General features: G+C 41.9%; 1 protein-coding gene across 3 annotated transcripts in view; it reads right to left on the bottom strand.

Annotated features, from left to right (window-relative positions):
- Positions 1-289: 289 nt before the first annotated feature.
- The window catches only part of LOC139716189 (uncharacterized), a 42724-nt gene continuing 21897 nt past the window's right edge, over positions 290-21116 (bottom strand). For all 3 annotated transcript variants that reach the window (XM_071627756.1, XM_071627757.1, XM_071627755.1), the window contains 2 exons: positions 8252-10539; positions 290-6979 (listed from right to left, as the gene is read on the bottom strand). In XM_071627756.1, the coding sequence (XP_071483857.1) occupies positions 347-6979; positions 8252-10486 (8868 nt within the window). In that variant the 5' untranslated portion in view covers positions 10487-10539 and the 3' untranslated portion in view covers positions 290-346. The remainder of the gene's footprint in view (positions 6980-8251; positions 10540-21116) is intronic.

The raw sequence follows: 21116 nt of genomic DNA, 5'->3' as shown, positions 1-21116 counted from the left end.
ATCACAAATAACATACTGGCAAGCCATAGTATCTGAGTTGACAGATATAGGTAACCTGAGAGCTGTTCTCCTTGCCTTGATGACAAACCAGAATGTCAACAAGTTGGTCACCATTATTAACATAATTCCTGCTTACATAATTGTCTGCTGTGAAAGCAGAAGGATGGAAAGGTGACTTTGGCAAAAAAGTAACCTTTTTTTTTTCAGGACAGTTTCTATTCATAACTTGTTCATCATCAGATATCCTCCAATTATTAATTTGTGACAATTTACAGCCATTTGTCCACTAATGTTCCATGGTCAAGAGAGAGTGTAAAACATTACCTTGAGAAAAAAAAAAAGAAACTCATTCGGTACCTGCAATGACGCCAGCGTATAAAGCCTGCCTACGCTTGTCCTTGCTTCCCGCACGATACCGACAATTCATGGCCCTGGCATTGGCCAGTTTCCTTTTCTCAAAAAGCTCCTCCTTGGTAGGATACATGCCATGTTCCTCCTTCATATGGAATGCAAGATAGTCAGTCCGAGCAAATCCTTGGCCACAGTGGTCACATTTGTAGGGCCTAAGGTGGGTGAAAAGATGTTCCCTCATGTGCTGCTTACTCTTGAAACTCTTAGAGCAATCTCCAATGGTACAGACATATGGTCTGTGGGGGTCCTTGATAATCTTAAAATACTCATTCAGTTGAATGCCCCCATCTGGGTCAAGTATGATGTCGACCTCCTTATTTGCCTTGGGTGACATTCGCTTGATTACTTCAGGCTGTGGCTTGTCATCAGACCCTGAGTTCATGCGAATACGCATAACAAGGTTCCCCTTGCTTTTTTGCTTTGGTGGGCGACCACGCTTCCTGGATGGAGTGACTGATGGTGCAATTTCTACTGGTTTCTTCTCCTGGTGGTGAGACTCGTTTGCTTCGGGATTTGTGCCATGTTCCAGGTGACCTGGATTGTAGTTTCCGGTGCGGCGTCTTGGCCTGCCACTAGGTGTGTAAAGAATCTCATCCTCACCAGTTGTTGCTTTTTCTGTCTTTACATTTGCTGGTATTGCTGCAATATCTTCTTTAGCTGGATCCTGATCGCCTTCAGCCAAGATAGTCATTACTTCACCAGAAACAGAAGGGATGTCATTTTCTTGCACAGCAGATGCTGGTACACTGGCATCTGTTTCAGCCACGGGAGTTGCATCTGTATGCACAGGCTCAACACTCACTGCTGGTGCTTCCACAGCGGCAGCTGGATTTTTACTTTTTCGGGGTCTGCCTCTCTGCTTATACTTGGCCAAGACATTCTTCATAGCCCAACGCTTGTGGAATCGCCTTCTACGGCCGCGGGGAATCTTCCGCTTCTTTCTTGGAATAGGAGAATAATCCTCATCATCATCATCATCATGGTATGGCACATCATCTGGTTCCTCTGCTTCCTCTTGTGACTGACTATCAGATCCAATTACCTGAGGAGTAGCTACTTCCTTCAATTCTGGCAGAAGTATCATGCTACCCTGCTGTTCATCCCCACAAATTATTGTATTATCTTTGGGTGGATCTGATATTACAGCTTCAGTAGGTTGGACAGCATCTGAGTCTGGTTTGTTAGTATTTTCTTCCACTGGAGTTTCCACTTCCACTGCCTGTTGTTCAGAGTTGTAAGCGGTTTCTTCATTAGACTTACTTTCTCCTGGTTCCACATCTTTCCCAAAGAAATCCACAAGATCAAAGTCATAATCCATAGATGTATGGACTGGAGCAGTCCTGGAAAGATCACTTCCTATCATTGTGGGGGCAGCGGGAAGTTGCCCTATCCCAATTGTCTTTGCTGGTGTTAGGCTGGCAATTGGAATGCGATCTGTAGGAATAAGTTTCTTTGATGAAGATTTGAACAGCATTTCAAGGTCTTTGGCATCACCAGCAAAGCCATGTGCTTTTCTCATGTGTTCTGCAAGGTACTGCCATCTAATTGTGTCAAACGAACATTCACCACACTTATAAGGGCGGGTATGAGTGCGAACGTGATCAGTCAGGTTGTTTCTGCGCTTGAAACCTTTACCACAGATATGGCAGATGAATGGTCGTTCTGGATCAATCTTGTGCTGGAATGGTTTCACCGATCTAGGCGAACGTGGCCATTTGGCTCTTTGTCTTGGCTTTGCCGCTGTTTGGCCTGTCACAGTGCTGCCAGCAGGTGGTGAATGAAGATGACCACTCACCTCATCCCCAGAGGCAATGCCCAGTGATTTGGTAGGAGAGTTGCTTGAAGAAGGTACCTCTGCATTTGATGGGGCTCTTGCAGTTGCATTATGTGATAAGGCATCAGCATGCAGTTCTTGGCTGGGGTTAATGATAACTGGTGATAAGTTGTTTTCACTGTCAGACTGCAGTCCCATATTTGGTTTGATAACATTTGGCTGTACAATACTAGGTGATGATATTGGTATGGCTCTGCTGGGAGAAACTGTATCAACCTGCCTTGGAGACTGGTTGCTTTGCCCTTGGGAATCAATGGTCTCTTTGCTTTTCCAAGCTGGATATGGAGGAGGAGCAACTACATTGGCAGATCTATCATAACCACTAGAATATGCTGGTCTGGGTTGCTGATGACTTATGGAAGACTGAGAGATAGGTTGGGCCAAATCATGGGGTAAGTGTTGTGACATCTGTGTTGGCACAGAAGGTGCACTTGAAACCACATTCTGCTGAAGACCCTGTTGGCTGACTTGAGCTCTCATCATCAGCTGTTGGGTTGCCCACTGATGTTGATGTTGGGCTAGTTGTTGTTGTTGTTGTTGCTGCTGCTGCTGCTGGACAAACAATTGCTGTTGTTGCTGCTGCTGGTGCTGCTGTTGAAGTGCTACCAGAGTTATAGGACCCGTAGCTCTCTGCAAGTTCGGTTGTGTAGGCGCAGCTGTTGGAAGAGTGTGCATATTCATTGGTTGTCCATTCAGTGGCATAGAAATACCCTGTACAGCAGCTGCTGATGCAAGACCTAATGGATTTAGGTTTGGGTTTATCTGATACCCCACAGCACCTGCAGTCTGAGGCATAAACATTGGCTGCTGTGTTGCACCACCAGGAGGAACCTGGGAATGCACCAATCCTGGATGCTGTGGCAAATGATGAGGATGAGCTATTGGCAAATGTGGGTTAGCTGTCTGCTGCTGTTGTAGTGCTTCAATATAGGGGTTCTGTTCAACACTACCTATTCTTGCTTCTGGCTTGAACAACACTGGCTGCTGTGCATGCAACCCAACTGGCATAGACAATCTTGGCTGCATTCCTCCATCTACAAGGCCAACTGATGGATACTGAGGAATGTGTTGTTGATACTGCATGTGTGAATGGGGAAATCTCTGGGTTGGATTTACATTTCTAACCAAACTGCTTTGCATCTGGTAGTTTACTCCATGCCTTTGTGAATACTGGAGTTGCTGCTGTTGATGAGAATCTGCTTTCGCTGGAGTATGCTTGTTTCCAGGGCAAACATTAGGAGTGGCATCTTCAGTTCCTTTTAAGGACTCAACAGATATAATCACAGGCATCATCTCATCACTTTTCTTTGAATGCTTCTCTGCATAATTTTCCTCAGAAGTGGTTTCCACAGAGTCTTCGACCTCAATAGGTTCATTTCCAGATATTTTCTCATCATTCAGCTTGACATCCTCCTTCAACAGCATATAATTATTTGCCTCAGTCTCATCTTTCCTATCAGTCTGGTTTGATTCATCATCCTGGGAATCGACTTCCTGCTCATTGGTCACATCCTCACATGTCATATCTAATAGAAAGTCACCGACAGTTCTGCGCACTGGAGATTTCTCTTGGAAAGACTTTTCAGAAGCGTCTACAGCTGTGCTTGTATCTTTAGCTGGACTACTTTCTGTTTCTGTCAAGTTGACATCAGCAGGATCAGTTTTGTTCTTTTCACTCTCCTCCGAAACAACAGCTGGTCTTGCCTGCTCAGACTCTGGAGTTTGGTTATTCTCATCACCACCATTTTCATCTTCTAAAGTTTCTCTCGCCGGGTCAGACTTCTTCAAGAGATCTTCCATTCTTGAAATAGCAACACGCAGTTGAGGCATGTGTTCAGTCAATACTTCATGTTTGTCTGTTTCACTTGATCTCAAGTTTTGAGTTTCTCCGTTTTTCAACTTCACTTGCTCTTCACTTTCTGGCATAGTAAGAGTTGGCACAATAACATCTGATGATTTGTCTCTGTCATCACTGACACTGGTTTGGACAGTATCAGTGAGAATCTCATTGACATTATCTACAACAGTATTCTCTGTGAGAGTTTTGGTATCCACTTCAGTTTTATTCGAAGCCTGTGTGTCAGGGCTTTGTGGCACAGAGACAGGGTAATGATTCTCTTCCTCATTGTCATTAGCAAGCACTGTATTTCCACCTGAATGTTGTGCATCTTTGCAATAGTCTGTTGGAGCACTGTTTCCTTCCTCTGCATCCATCACATTATCATCAGCATCAGCAAAGTCTTCAATCTCTGCAGGGTTGTTTGGGTTGATTGTTGTAGCATCAGTGGCATCGACATTTGACGAAAAATTCGCATCAGCTTGTACAGTGTCCAGTATTGTATTATTGCTCTCATCCTCCTTTTCTTGTTCAGTATTTGCTGCAGGATATCCAAGTCCAGCTACTTCTCCTGCTTCCTCTTGAATGTAACCCCTGCTTTCAGTGGACTGCCTCTTGCGTCGACGCTTTAGTAGTTTTTTCCTCTTACGTTTACTCATAAGAAGGGTACTTTCTGCATAAACTTGCCTTTTTGGTACATACTTTGGACCACCATGAACAAGTTCAATATGCTTTGCAACATTGTCTTTTCTGGACGCTTTCATACCACAAGCACCACATGAGTATGGCTTGACATGGATCTTAATATGTTCAAGAAGACAATGGGTGGAGTTGAAATTCTTCGGGCACAAGTTGCACTTGTATGGGCGCAGAGTTCCAGGCTCATACTTGCCAAATTGTCCTACAAGATCAGTGGTTGTTGCCTTGGGATCTTTCAATATGACAAATGATGGACCATCATCGGAACTTCTTCGCTTCTGCCTTCCAGCACTAGTTCTAGCATTAACATTGATGTACTCTATCTTGATGCGGCCCCCATACTCTAATTTCCCTTTACCACCATACTCGGCTAGCTTTCTGCTTCCATACTCAGCTCGTAACTTTAGTGACCGACGCCTTCCTCGCCCCCTTCCTCTCCCACGTCCTCGTCCCCTTCCTCTAGCATTCTGGAAACTGTAAAGTGTTTCAGTATTGAAAGTCCCAACGCCAGCTGCACTCGAAGATGGAGCTTGGCTATCATTTCTAGTTGGCTCCTGCTCCGTGGATATACTGGTGTCTGAAGTTTCCTTTGCCAGTTTGGACGCAAGTATCTCAGCTGGCGATTTATCAGTTGGCACAGGAGCATCAGGATGACATTTGGTAAAGTGAGCTGTCAGCTGCCTGCTGTCCATGAACCTGAGATGGCATAAATCACATCTCAGCAAGAATCTACCATTGGGAGTGGGCCTGTTTCGATTATGATAGTACTCCTTGTGTGAGAGCAGTGCATCCCTATTGATGAAAATCTTCTTACACTGTGTGCAGATGTATTTCATACGCTGCTTCTTGCGGTGGAATTCTTTCCACAGGTCCCAGTGATGTGGACTTGTCTGCAGGTGCTTCTCATAGGACTCCTCTTTCATGAACAGCCGATTACAACGTTCACATTGCTTCAGACTGTCCAGTGATTGTGTTGTGTATAGGGGGCCACTACTGGCCGGTGACCTGGCAGGTGACCTTGTTGGAGACTCAGAAGGGCTGGCTTCAGTTCCCTTTTCAGGTTCCACATGATCTGGTTGAGTCTGCTCTTGAACTGCAGGAAGAAGAGGGAATGCATTATTTTGACCAATACCAGTTAGCAATTTGATTGGATGAGATGAACCTTGCCTTCCATTTGGCTGATTTAATTCTGGAGATGGGAGAGTAACTGCTTTCTGTTGGAGGTGTGTGGCATTGCTGATGGCTGGTCTGGGAGCAATAGCTACTGCATGATGAGCACCTGATGCCCCTGGCTGCAGGCTGGCTTGTGGAGCTGGCCTTCCATTACTGACAGCAGGAATATTTTGCTGAGAGACAGAAACCTCAAAGCCTTGCTGCTGTGGCTTTTGAATAAGCTGAAGCTGTTGCTGGATAAACATTTGCTGCTTCTTCAGATCTTGCTGGAGTGAAAGGTGTGCTACTGCTTGAGCCTGCCCTTGTGAACTGGAATGAACACTGAGCTGTGGCTGCTTTTGGTCTGGTTGCTGATGCCTCTCCCCCTGCTGCTGTGGCTGCAGGTGTTGTTTCTGCTGCTTTGGGGCTAACATAACATTGTGCAGGTTATTTTGTGTCTGCTCAACTAATGCTTTATGTAGGAGACTTGGATACGGATGCTGGGCTTGCGGAACATGTACAACCTGATTAGCTGGTGGTGGTGGTGGAGAATTATTCGGAAGCCAGGTGCTCGATGCAATCAAGCTCCTCACAGTTCCCCGCCTAAAGCGAGCAGACACAGTGTCCGCATCATCAGTGCTGTGGTGCCTGGCCTTTGTTGCTGCAGCAGCAGAAATGTCATTCTGATCAGTCACCCTCCATGCTGGATCTCTCTGGTTTCGCTGACCATATGTAGGAGGAGGAGGATGAGAAGGTGCTGGTACCAATGGTGGAGGCTGACTTGGAGTCTGGTGATGTGGCCCTACAGCAGAAACAGGTGACTGGGAAGGTCGAGGCAAACTAAGATCAGTACTCTTATTTGCCTGCTCTGCTGCCTTTATGACAGTTTTCGAGAGGACAATGCCATTAATTAGACTGCTGTTGACACATGCTGTTTGTTTACCGTGGCCATTGAAGAGTAGAAGGTTGCCATGCATGTCAACCTTCAGTGTATCCCCTGCCTGAAGCATCAATACTGTCTTCTGGGAAACCGGCATTCCAGCATTCTGAAAGAGAAAGGACATACATACAAAAGAAAAATACATTAGAAGTGACCACAATAGTAAAAAGAACATACTGTAGTTCATGTTCAGCAGTGGATAAGGTAAGTGAAAATCCTCCAATTTTACACAGGAAAAAATCTGCTGCTGTGGTTTACAGCCACAGGAGTGTATAGCAAAGCTTCAGAAAGTTCAACAGCGTTTTCAGTATAACCCCATCATGAAATTCCTTGATTTGATACTAATTCTACAAAACATGGCACATTATAAAGGAAATTTTTTCAGCCACAACATATATATTTGAGGATTTTTTTCCCATTTTTCTTTGTTTTAAGATGTCTTTAATTATCATCATGTGACCAGCACACTGCTGCTTCACAGTAAGGACCTGTGGCTCTAATTGCTGGAAATCAGTTAACTTGAGAAACTGCAAATTCTTTTTAAATGCTATATTCAAACTGAGGAAAAGGATATTAATGCAAGAAATGCGCACATTGATTGCAATGTATCGCATGTGTATGTAGATGCACTCTAGAAGACTGGAATCAACTATGCTACCCAAGCTAAGACACAGTGAATCTGTGACAATGCTCTATAACTGTGCCAATATTTTTTTTTTTTTCATTTCTTTTTCTTTAGGGATATTCTCCACTTATCACGAGTACGGGGTAAAGGATATTTCTGTTAGATATTTATACTCCATATGGCCCATGATATCAACGTTAATATTTCATTCTTGATTCATACTCGCAGACTTTCCTTTTAAAAAGAACCTGATGCCAAACCAACCGGATGACATTCAATATTTAAGTTACTATGTAAATGTCATAATTCCAGAATTGAATGTGTGCTAACCTCATGACCGAAAATATTTGCAAAGTCATGTCAAATTCTTATGAATATCTCTGGGCAACGTTTTTACTAATGGTAACTCTGCAATCAGTGGTAACCATCAGTGATTTCTTGGTTTTGATTGGCTATGCACTAGTGTTGCTATGACAGTTACCATTAATTGTAAGGTTACCACAGTTTTATGCACCAGGGTCCGGGTGTCAATTTTCAAAGCACTGACACTGGAAAATTTTGCATAAAATTCTTTAACCTCTGATGTCTGACCTGGATTTCATTTTACTCAAAACTTAACTAATTTTCCACACCTGACACCACAATCATGGTCAAAGTTAATGTGTTGTCAACATGTGATTATATTCAAACCAAAGTGTAAGAATAAGTCTATCAATGTACTTAGATTACATTACACCAACACAAAGTGCTTACCGGCTGGTTGACTTGCTTTGGATCATTTCTGGCCACTGTCCCAGAAAGGGCACGGGACATATGTGGGGAGTTATTCCCATGGAATGCATCATTGTTTGCTTTTCCTTGAACAACTGCAGGATTCACTGGAAGAACTGACTCTGGCTGATTAGTCTGATGCTGTTGTGGCTCTTGCAACATGACCTTTGATGGCATATTGAGTTGGGGCATAGTTTGGTCATCACTTTTGGTTTGGAAAGCTGCTGATGAACAATCCATCAATGTTGATTCTTCAATGCCAGTATCCTCATCTGCTACTTCAACAGGACTTGGGTCCCTTGGAGGCTCACCGCCGTCAAAGACTTTACTTGCTATGTCGCAGAAATCAGTGATGTCTGATGCAGAGTCCAGAAGATTTTCAATGACAGGGGCGATACGTGGTGAGTTTGCCCCTCTGCGCTTCTGTGCAGCAGATCCTGTTAACATACTGCTTACAGGTTTGCAGATCACAGTTTGAGTATCTCCCTTCTCATCAGTGTCCATTGTAACATCACTTGGTTTCTCATCCTTTCGATCAGCACCATCGCAAGTCACTCCTTCACTAGCAAAATCCATTTCATCTTCTGTCATCCCATTGTCATCCTCACTGCACGAACTGCTGACTCTCAGTAACACAGTAGGAGGTTTCTGTTTGAATATCTTTCTTCTTGACTGTGACTGAATATTGGGACTGGAAGTTTCACTACTCTTCATGGGTGGTACATCATTTGTCGATGTGCAACTTGTAGAATCGACCCTGGCCAGAAGATTGTCCAGCGAGAAACGCTTCTTCGACTTTTTAGTTGCTTGAGATGTCACAGGAGGAGAATTGGTTGTCACTTCAACACCAGATCCAGATGGACTGTCACTTTGGGCAAGATTTTGTACCAGGGATGTGGAGGAGTTGTCCCTGCTGTCGGATGAATCATGTGCAGACATCTCAGAGTTAATGGGGATGGCAAGTTTACTATCAGGATTGTCAGTGGTCAAGTGGGATGTGTCACATGATGTATCCTGTTGGTCTTTCTGACTACTTTCTAATGTTTCATCTGAAGTCTCCTCTTTCTCCTCTTTGGACTGATCCATCTCTAACAAGTCATGTGATAAAGACTGTGCAGTGGCATGACAATCTGATAAATCAGTCGTGGGGGATGAACACTGTGGTCCCGTGTTTGTGACTGAAGCACAGGTCTCAACATCTGAATTTGCTACATCCATTTTAACCGTAATGGACCCAGCTGGAACACACTCCTTGTCAAACCCTTCTTCTGGTTCATTTGCTGTACACTTCTCTGCCAAAAGTTCAGATGATGATTGACTTCCTGGACTCAAGGATTCATCTCCTACACTGCAAGGTGCTTCATCTGGCAACAAGGCATCACTGGTACCATCTGCCTCTAGAGAAGAATCCCTACAAACATACTGACCCACAGTTTCTTCACATTTGCTTTCACTTGTCTGTTCTACCTCATCCGTTGAAATAATCTTAACCATCTCTGGAGTAGCTCCATGTTCCAATAAGACACCACTTTCCTCTTCACCTGTATCGGTGTACAAACTGCCTTCTCCAACCTCAGCTTGAGGTTTTGGGTCAGCTTCTGGTTCAGAGATAATGTACACAGGCTCTATGATTTCTTGCTTTGAGCTGTCACTGTTTCCTTCGCAGGTCATCTGAGTATGCTGATATGTGACAGTCATTGAAGATGTGACTTGACCTTCACCATCATCATTATTTCCCGCTAAATTTTCTCCGCCATCCGTGTCAACAAACTGAACATCATATCTGGATGGTTTGTGGTCGTCACTCATACTATCCTTTGAGCTGTGACTTTCCTCTGAAGATGCAACCATTTCTGGAGAATCATCATCACACAGTGAGAGTTGCTGAACTGCTTTACTGATCCCAGCTTTGGAAGAACCAACATTCTCATCAGCCTGCTGATAGCCATGATTTTCTTCACCATCTGTTTTGGTATTCAACGTCGCATCAGCCATCTCCTCTGGAGAATGGTTGTTATCCGCCTCAGGTGGTGTGAGAGTCATGCTACCTATGTAGTTGTTGCCTGATTCTGCGGTGACCACAGATGTTATCACTTCGTCTGAGTCGGTGTATGTGCGCTCACACTCCATGCTCTGTTGGTCCACAGGAGGTGGTGACTCCGGTGACTCCATGACAGGGTGGTGAAGAGGTCCACATGGACTGGTGAAGGACTCCATATCTCACTCTACCTACAAGACAGGGCTCATCTGCTCACCCATGTTCCAACTTTCTGAAAGATAAAAATTAGAATGCGTGGAAGTGGAAGTTTTAGTTATGCTCTAAACATTTATTGAACTTTGCTTTATGTTTTAGATAAACTGAACAAAGAATATATCAACAAGTACATAAAAATGACTAATGGCCTGGTGGGAACAATTACCTAAACACCAGAAACAAGTGATGGAAGGAAAAACAAACAACAAATCCAGTGAACAAGCTGAGACAAACCTTTATTCATTTCATTTGCAAAATAATCCTCTTAAGTATTCACAATACGTTCGGTCATAATGCCTATGACCCTGCCAATCCAGAGAAATTGGCAGCATAGTATTCAAGGAAACAACATACACTACGCACGGAACAAAGTGATGAACACAACTTTTTTCAGTCTTTTTCCCATTTTTCTCTTTTGTTATCTGTCTGTCACACACACACACAAACACACACACTTTATGTATTCTGATACACACAGAATAAGACTATTGGTGTCTTCGAGCACTCTCGTAAAGCAAACTGTACTGTACCCGTGCCAGAGGAGTGCTCGAAAGCTCCTAAAGTCTACCGTAACGTACTATACCAAGCCAAAAGTGGACCACTTCCCGATGTACTCCAAAAGGGCACCAAGAGCGTACCGAAAGTTCGCCTTGTGAGAATGTGCGTAACATGCACATACATCATAAAACAAAGAGTTATTTCTCTTTGTTCCGGACTTCTGTAAGTAGCTCAAGCGTGCTAGGTGAATGACCCTTTTGCTACAACAGGTGTGACCTAGACTAAAATTAACTCATGAGGTACGCTTTCTCAACAGAGCGCTTGAACACTCCAAATCTGGCACAGTTCAGTATAGTATGTTTTTAAAGATAAAAAAAAGTTTTGGTACCTCGAAAGTTTCCTTGAATTTCCTTGTCTTAGTTTGTGTTTCAGGTTAAAGTACCTTTCATATAACTAACACTGTGAGACTTACTCGCCCCAAAGTGCTCTCATGTCTTAGTAATCATGCAATTAACCGCGACCAGCAGCCCCATACGCATAGCGTAATCGGGCTTCGCATTGTAGCATTCAGGATCATGACAGATTTAGTATCGCAGGATAAATGTCAACTTAAAATCCCAAAAATTCTTCAATTTGAAGACTTATCAATTAAGGTGAAGTATTGAAAACAGGCTTCGGGCAACGTTTGGTTCTGCCTATAGTCCCTTTCTGTTTGAATTGATGACTGAATGTGACTCGGCCGAGAGGACCTTGGGAGAGCTACATACACTGAATACTACAGCCAGTGCATGCGAACACAGCCCTGGATCTGCAATGAACAAACTTGGAACTAAAGTCATCCATGTACAAACTCATGGTATTAACTATGCTTTATCATTTCTGGTTGTAGAGTAGAAAATTTTATATATTCCTTGATGTGGGGGGGGGGGGGGGCTCCTAGGGACCCCCCAAGAGGGACATGGTGCCCATTTGAAGGAATTGAGATTCTATCCCCCTAGGGATGCTACCTACTAAGTTTGGTCAAAATTCATCAAGAGGTTTTCAAGAAGAAGATGAACATGTACAATTCTGGCCCCATTACAACTGTAGGACTTCTCTCCATCCCCTCTCCTGGGTGCTAAGGGGAGGGGGGTACCCCTGATTCTGCCAATCCCATGAACAAACTTGAAACTACAGTCATCAGTGTACTAACTCATAGTATTATCTAAGCCCTATCACTTCTGGTTCTAGAAGATTTTTAAAGATTCCTTAATTTTAGGGGGTTTGGGCCCCCCTGGGGGCCCCCAAGGTGGGCCATGGTGCCCATTTGAACAAATTGAGATCCTATCCCCCTAGGGATGCTACCTACCAAGTTTGGTGAAAATCAGACATGGGGATATCAAAGTGAAGATGCCAAGTTCACTGAAAATCAGTCATGGGGTTCTCAAGAAGAAGATGAAAATGTAAAAAGTTTATGCACGACGGACGACACACGACGCACATCGGACGACGGACGAAGAGCGATCGCAATAGCTCACCGCTCGGCTCAGGTGAGCTAAAAATTACCAAAATATGAATGAACGAAACTTATCCGAATTCATTTTAATTTGGTTTGAAAAAAAGTTGCTTAGCTCCCTCTACGGTGATGAACGTGAAACGGTTTCTGTCTGGTCGTGGTACAACATTTGCAGATACTTTCTCAACGATTTGCTGTCACAGTGACCGTACAGACTTGCTGCATGCATTACAATGCCTTGTAAACATTGTACGGTGACTATACATCGAGTTCGAGGCATGCAGCAAGTCTGTACAGTCACCGTCGATAGCAAACTGTTGAGACAGCCTTCTTGAAGAAACAGCAGAGAAGGGCGAGTAGAGACAAGAGTGTTAAAACTGTCACCAGTATACATAGTATTCTACATTTTCTACATTTCTACATTCTACATTTTCTACACAGCACTCTAAATTCATGCTTCTTTCCCACAACATACAAGCGCATATAGAGCACTTCGTGCACATTGTGTACATGCCTACAGCAACCCTGGCTCCCCAATCAGGTTGTCACCTACGTACTGAATGAGCTTTCCCGATTTCTGGGAGCGGGTATTTACTGGGGCCTCAATTAGGGGGAAAAAAAATCCTGAAAAATCATTGAAATAAGGGATCTTAAATAGCACGTTTCTGGAAATATCTTTCATCACGGGTAGTTTTCTAATATTTCCAGAACAATCCACTTAATGTGCATGTTTTGCTGCAAAGCATGCCAAGCTGGCCTTTTCGCAGGACATTTCGCCACATGCGCTGCACATACATCACACTGCTTGTACATCGCTAGCACACTTCCTTTCTAAAAGCCTGTGATGGGGGGGGGGGGTAAGTTTGATGGCTTCCCTTCCAAATGCCTGTGATAAGGGGTCAAAATCCTGGGCTGGACAGCAATCAATAGGCTAAAAGGTGAAAAGGCCATTTTTGGCCTATTCCTTTAATCAGAATTTATCTTCTTTTTTTTTCAAACAGCTTTTTCTCTCCAGGAGACTGCCCCCAAATCCTCAAGGTTAGTCTAATTGTAGGTTTGCTGGCGTAAAAGCCAATAGGAGTATTAAAGAAATTTTAGCATTACTGTGTTTATGGCGCTGTCGGCTATAGAGTGCAGTCGCCTGCAGCCATCTACTATACGTTGCCATGCTCAAGGCCAGTTGCTGCCGGGTAGCAGGGCCTCAAGCACCGCTGCTTGCGCTGTAGCTGCACTCTCCTACAGACTGAATGGCTAATAGAAGCCTAGCATGATCTTCAGTTGGTCATGTGACATGACTGTCCTCGGAAACTTGTCTGGTTCTTTAAAATATGTGACAAATTATTGTTTGTTTTTTTCTACAGCATACACAGATTCATTTGAAATTGAAACCTTCTTCAAATTGAAAATCATAACATGCAGTAACTGTAAAGTAAGATATTTTCACTGCATGAAATTTTTGTCAATTGCCACTGGCATTCAATGCATATAGTGTAGACAAGAACGTTTGCATGCATTTTAATTTTGTGAATCTTGAGTCTCAAAAAATTCCCAAATTATAATGCATGCAAAGATTTCTGGTTTTAGCCCGTTAAGGACGAGTCCCGAGTATACTTCGGCAGGTGTCTTTAGAAAATGCGTGTTGTAGCAAAATCAGTCCGTCCTAAACAGGCAAAAGTATATATTTCATGTAAATGCTTTAATTCTGGAACCACTTCTTTCTCACAAACCTGCTGGTACTTGGGGGACATGAGGCAAAAAACTAAGAGGGATCATACTCAGAATGCATACCATGGTGTAACATGACAAGTTGAAAGTCATTTCACTTTTTGTCATTTCTTATTCTGTGTCAGTGAGCATCATCTAAACGGTATATGCCGAATATTTTGTGAGGCTTTTATTTCCCCAATTTTGCGAGTTGATTGCTATTTACAAATGTAAAAACATTCAAAAATATCAACCGTTAAGAACGGACTGATTTTGCTACAACATTCATTTTCCACAGATACATGCCCGGGTATACTCGGAACTCGTCCTCAACAGGTTAATGCTGATCTTGACATGGATGTGACGTGCACTTGTACACTTCTCCATTCAGCACTGTACACCACAATCACGAATTTAACAACTCGTGACATTTTTGGGAAGTTCCGATTCATGAAAAATTAGACTTGCTGTATATATGGCATATAGAGTATGTATTTCTTTCTGCACTTCCCAGTCTAATGAAACTATTGCTTATAGTTACAAAATACATGTACATATCATGCAGCGCACAGTTTTGTGGTTTATTTTGATTCTGTACAAGATCCATTATCTTATACATAAATGATGACAAAAGAAATGGTAGAAAACATGTATGAAGATACTGATTACATAAGAGAAGCATCTTCAAGGTCTCTCTGCTAAATGTCTTATCTCTTTGTCATTTCACAATCTATCATTAGTTTGCCGTAAAAAAACGTATCGTAAAGCAGACACAAAGGATGGTCCACCGAGTTGATTTGGGGGAAGCATAATTAAAACCACTGACCAAGTTGGCTGTACTCTGCTGCCATGTAGAGTGTGAATTAATTCTCTGCCGCCCATACATGACGGGGGGGGGGGGGGGGGGGGGACATGTGCTGTGCGCACACAATCACAAGCACCAGGAAATTACTCATGCACGAGACTGAAAACGCACAGTGAAAACGGCCATAGCTGGATCGTAGCTACAGTGCACCATATGGCATTGCAACGTGTGACAATTCTACAATTGTTTAACATGATTTTCATCAACCTTTGTCAATTGTATGAAATAATGTTTCCACTTCATAGGCAAAGGCGTAATACATGTACCTATCCATGAACTTCAGACAAAAAATGACATGTGAAACGCTTTAAGACGTACGAAATGTATCATTTTGTGTTGGTGCAGTGTTACCAACATATCAGATCATTCAAAACTGCAACATCACAAAGAATGACAATGCTGTGTGAAAGTTAACAGCGAATGTGGTACTATCTGAAACCATAGTACCTGCTCTGTAGACTTCATGAATTACACGAATCGCCTGAGAATAATTCCGCTACTGCGTAACCCACAAATATATTTCAAAAACAGTTTGTACATCACAAAAATGCTGTAATTATGCGCATTGACTAAGCATTCCATGCATTAGATTGTGGGCATAGGGATCACTGCTCCACACGTATTGTACGTTTCTTTGTCTAATCAGCAGAGATGACGACCAAAGTGCGAGCCATTTCCAGCACGCGATAACACAGCCAAACGGTAAGAGAGAGAGAGAAAAGGTGGGGGGGGGGGGGGGAAGGGGAAGACTCACAACGCGTAAGCACTGTCAGAGCATGGGTAATTGCCTACTCTGGGAAATGACTCACCATCAGGGTGCCAGCGCAAATTCGCCGTGCCAATCTTATTTTGCGAACACTCCCGCTCGAACTGCATGCATTATGAGAAATCTCGCAGCCATCTTTTCTGCTTCTACGGTTCTGACACGCAGCGGCTGCATTTTTCCGTATACATGTATGCCAATGTGTTTCACTATTCGGAAGTCTGGCAGTCATGCTAACCAATGTACACTTCACGCCCAACTCTGGTGGATTTGATGACCTCCTTGTACATGCATATTTTGCATGAATTATGTCAAAAAATATGTTTATATGAAACACGGTATAAAAAGAGAGGTTGAAAAAAGATCCCCCTAAAAAAAAATAATACTATGGAATAAAAAATTACCACAAGAAAATGTAAATTTACAGATGTTCAGGAGATTAGGATCATTACATGTCATCATAATTATGTACATTCAACAATGTTTCAACAGCACTGCTCAGCAATACTACATGTTCTTCAGTTATCTATGTACACGTCTAGTTAGGATTGTTTGCTACAAGTTACCACGTTAAATCTTGATTGCCATATTGTCATCACAACTAATTTGATCTTATGAAAAAAAAAACTCAATACAGGTGCAAACACACAAGTCTATATTATCGAAATATATTAGAATACTGATATGTTGCATGAAGATATCTGCCACCCATAGAAAGGGTACTTACGTTATGGGACAAGTAACATGACCATCTGTAAGCCTGAGAAAAGCATAAAGCATCGTAATAGGCTTATATTCAAAGTGATGTGCAATGTACTAAATGTTCACGATCACATCAGTCCTGCAACAATAACAATATAGACAACATAATATTCCATCTCTTTCCACAACAAAAATAATGCAGCACATATTACATTTCTGACAGGAATCAGGTTTTGATTAAGTCAATCTCTGAAGAACTTTGAAAAAAAAAAAAAAAAAAAAACCTTCAATCCCCTCCCGCACAAAATGGAACATTCCTGCACAACAATATCCTTCAGCTTGAGTACAAGCAATGCCTCTCATAAGCAGTCTGGCAGCTTTTTGTTTCTCACCCTCTCCCTTTTTTTCTTTCATTTTCTTTTTTTCTTTTCTTTTTGTACATGTAGGTTGGCTGTATTTTGGCAAGAACTGGGGAGTAAGAAGGGAGGCTGGCGCAGAGGAAGGAGAGTGAGGAGAGAGGGAAAAAAAGTCTACGGGAAGAGCGACGACAACGAGGAGTGCTAGCCAATAGCATTATAGCAAGGCTGACTGACCTTTGCTTCCTTCACATTCCATAGGTTCCCTCGAGCTGGAACTGGGCGTGTGTGTGTTCGACTGCATGTCTAAGTGGGTAGTGGCAATTCACGCGGCAGCCACAACAGGGACGATGGGAGCAACAGAACAGCTTACGCAAAAAGGAACATTATGATGATATAAAGTACAGTTTACGTCTATCTTATTAACACTTTTTTAGAATAAAATCTTCACTTACCTATGACTCGACAAACATTATGGTGCAAACACAATGGACAAGTGTTGTAGTTCTGTGTCGCTTAGTTTTTATTGGCTTTTTCTGTAGGGAACACTGTTGACACGAATTATAAAAGTGAAGGATTGAAAGAAGCCTAAGGCCTGTGCATAGGATTTACTGTGTTGTGTCGGACTTTCAGAGATAACATTTCTCTGCAAACATTTTCATTTTGTTCACCAATAACTTGGCATTCTGCGTGAAACTCAAATTCAACGCCAGTTCATGTACATGGTTCCATGTTACCAACGCTAACCAGCTTCAAGCAGTAGGCCTACATGGAAGATGCTCCCAACTGTAACCTGTACATCTGCTTGCCCAATGCACACAAATTTGTTGTCAGATGAGTATGAACTACTGTACCAGCACACGACAAGTTGCCAAAGTTGGCCACCATAGGTTCTCGTACATTGAATCTTCAGTATTAAAGACGGCATATCTCATTGTTTGACCAATTCCAATTCCTAGCAACACCATGCGACTTCAAAAAAAAGGAAAAACATGTACTCGTGCGGAACGTTAATGGTAGCATCACTTGTACCATTTCTTGAAGCGAGTTCGCCTGTGTATAATCTATGCATGCCTTCTGCCTTTGTTCTGCTTCCTTGAGCCCCGACTCACGCATTCTTATGGTGACCCTGCCATGTCATCATCCTTGTTCATGACAATTTGTTATAAATTTCGAAAATATTCCTATTCTTTATCCGATCATCATAAATTCTGAAACTCTGTCCTCAGTATAACTAATTCATAGTTGTTCAAACGTAAAAATCTGAAAATCATCCGGAGGTCTCCTTTAAAAAGGTCTGCAAAGCAGACGATCCACTTGTGTGTTCACGTGAGTTAGCCATTGTCTGGTTGTGCACCATACAATTAAAAGAATTCTCATCAGTACACACTATCGAGTAAATCAATTGTTTTTAGAGTTAGATATTCGTGGAATGTAGCATGAAATATATAAACAGATTGCCTGTTACATCATTCCCAAGAGGGTACAAATTATTAAAGATGAATTGACCCCCCAAAAAAAAAATTTAAAAATTCCTAAAAGGTATGTGGATTTAGTAAAAGTGTAGGCAGACATGATAGAAGAATGCAGCACTGAAGTTAGAGGAAATCGGACAATCTGTTCAAAAGTTATGAATTTTCAGTTTTTATTATGAGTAGTCAACGCTCAATGTGAAGGCTACAATAATTTGTGATGTACAATGAAACGTGGAATGTTATGAAAAAAAAATGAAGGGTATTCCACAAAATTTCAAGTTGTTACAAAAAGTACAAGTTCCTAGATTTATCACGATGTTCAGGGTACTGTATATGCCATATATTTCCAGAGTCTAAATTTTTGCGAATCGGGACTTCCCAACAATTTCATGAGTACTGTAAAAGTGGAAATTTTCGCGGTGTTGAAATTTTCGCGCATTTTGCGCAAACAGAAACTAGCGCAAAAATAAAAGCACGCGAATATTTCTGCTTGCCATATGTTCCTGTAGTTGATGTCTTGATACCGCGGAATTAAAAACACGTGAAACTCTTCTTATCTGGCCGAGCGCGAAAAATTAGTCGCGCGAAAAGATCCACTTTTACAGTAGTTAAATTCGTGATCGTGGAGCCCTACACTGAACAGAGAAATGTATGATACGCATGCGTCACATTCATATCAGCATTAGAGTCAATATTTTTGAGTATTTTCAATTTCATGAATAGCAGCTGGCTCGCGAAATTCGCAAAAAAATAAAAACCTCGCGAAATATTCGCCGTATACAGTAATATCATTCCCCCTGCCTTCTGAGGGAGTCGAGTCAAGTGCTCTTCATTACGATAAAAAAATGAAAATATGTGGAAATCTCTTTAAATAATACATTTTTTATACAGTTACATTACTATGACATCACAACTAATGTCTTCCTGTCAATGAAATTACTGCACCAAAACTTGAACAATTTTGAAATATTTTCAACAAACTGTCCAATTTTCAACACAATTCACTGATGTTACCAATATTGCTGCATTCTCTGAATCCACATACATGCATTATACATGTAGGGTAAATTACCCTCTACTATCCTTGTGGGATCTATGATACATTGCCATGAAGTACAGTTCTTATTCCAAAGGTTTGCAATTCCGAAAATGAAATGAGGCTTGTTATTCCAAAGGTTTACGAAAAGTAAAATGAAATAAGGTTCATTATTCCACAGGTTCGTTAGTAGGAACCTTTTTTTCATTTTTGGATTAACAAACCTTCAGACTCAATTTGAATAAACAAACTCTGGAATAACCAACATCACCCTATGCCACATTAAAAAAAAAAGCTTACCAATGGAAATCTTTATTAGATGTACTGCATGCACTTCTGAAAATGTACAAATACTAACCAGCATTTTATGTTGATTATTTTAGAAGAGGGTTTTTTTACTTAAGGCAAACTATGTTTGGATATCCAATCTTTCTTATACAGCACCCAGAAAAACACATCATAATACCCCCCCCCCCCAAAAAAAAAAAAAAAAAATTAATCTATCAGCCAAAAGCTAAAAAATAGAAGCCTTTAACCCGTTGAGGATGAGTCTTGAGTATACTCGGGCAGGCGACTAGATGGGAAATGTGTGTTGCAGCAAAATCAGTCCGTCCTCAACGGGTCAATTAAAGACCATGTGGCGTGGGGTTTCAAAGAGTCGGAAGGCAGGCCCAGTTTGGATATATATTTGAGAATCCCCGTAACAAATTGTATACCGCCTTATCACTGATATCTTTGTACGTACACAGCCGAAGAAGCTCGACTGGATTCGACTGGTGCTGATGAGCGTATGCTTTGATGCATATATTCGCTGACTACATGGTGCTGGATGTGATTTTCGACTGTACCTCAGTGGGTAGCAAATGAATCAAATGACTCAAGAATCTCCAAATTACCAGGTCTTTAAGACACCCCATGTCTATATTACCAGTTTCTCAGAAACTCTTGGTAAACAAACTGTAGCCCACATCACTGCGGCTGGTTCACTGGAGGTCAGTGATTCATCATGAAATGACACTTTGCTGCCTTCAGTTTATGTGCCAGCATTCGTGGTTTACTTGTCTTTGAAATTGAAGAAGATCTAAATCCCAACTTATACGATCATTCCAATGAAAGTAATTATGGGACGGGGTAGGGGGCACAGGACCAAAAATATGATATCAGAACAGTAATAACAGCATTAGGATCATATATGTGTCAATGATTTATGTGGTATTCTCTCAACAAAGATTATTGACTTTTTCATTTGACTGTGACATAACTGGAACAAAATGCCTACACCAGTTTTGTAATATGATCGGGGGGGGGGGGGGGGGGGGGGCCTTTCACACGTGAAAAAAAAAATGAGCATACTTGTGCTTTATCACCACTTACTAAATAGACTGAGCATACATGACTATATGATAATGTATTCTTATAATATTTTACCTTCAAACAGAGCTTACATGCTCATGATATAACTTTTAGTATACAACACCATGTCATTGCAAATTGTTTTATTTTTATCACTGGAGTAAAATTCAACTTAAGGTAAAACTTCCCTCTAGACGTTGCTTCTTTTTCGAGAATGAATTTGGTAACGCTGTTCACATTGAGCAGACACGTTACAAGTCGGAATTACATGGATTATATATATCATACAAGTATTACAAACAAACTGTAAATTGTGATCAGCCTGTTATCAAAACAGAAACAGTAT

This window comes from Diadema antillarum, unplaced genomic scaffold, assembly GCF_040938485.1.
Source record: "Diadema antillarum isolate AM-2024a unplaced genomic scaffold, OU_Dant_1.0 scf00000062, whole genome shotgun sequence".
Classification (NCBI taxonomy): Eukaryota; Metazoa; Echinodermata; class Echinoidea; order Diadematoida; family Diadematidae; genus Diadema; species Diadema antillarum.
Note: the sequence above shows the minus strand (reverse complement) of the source record. Positions and strands in the feature narration are given on the sequence as shown.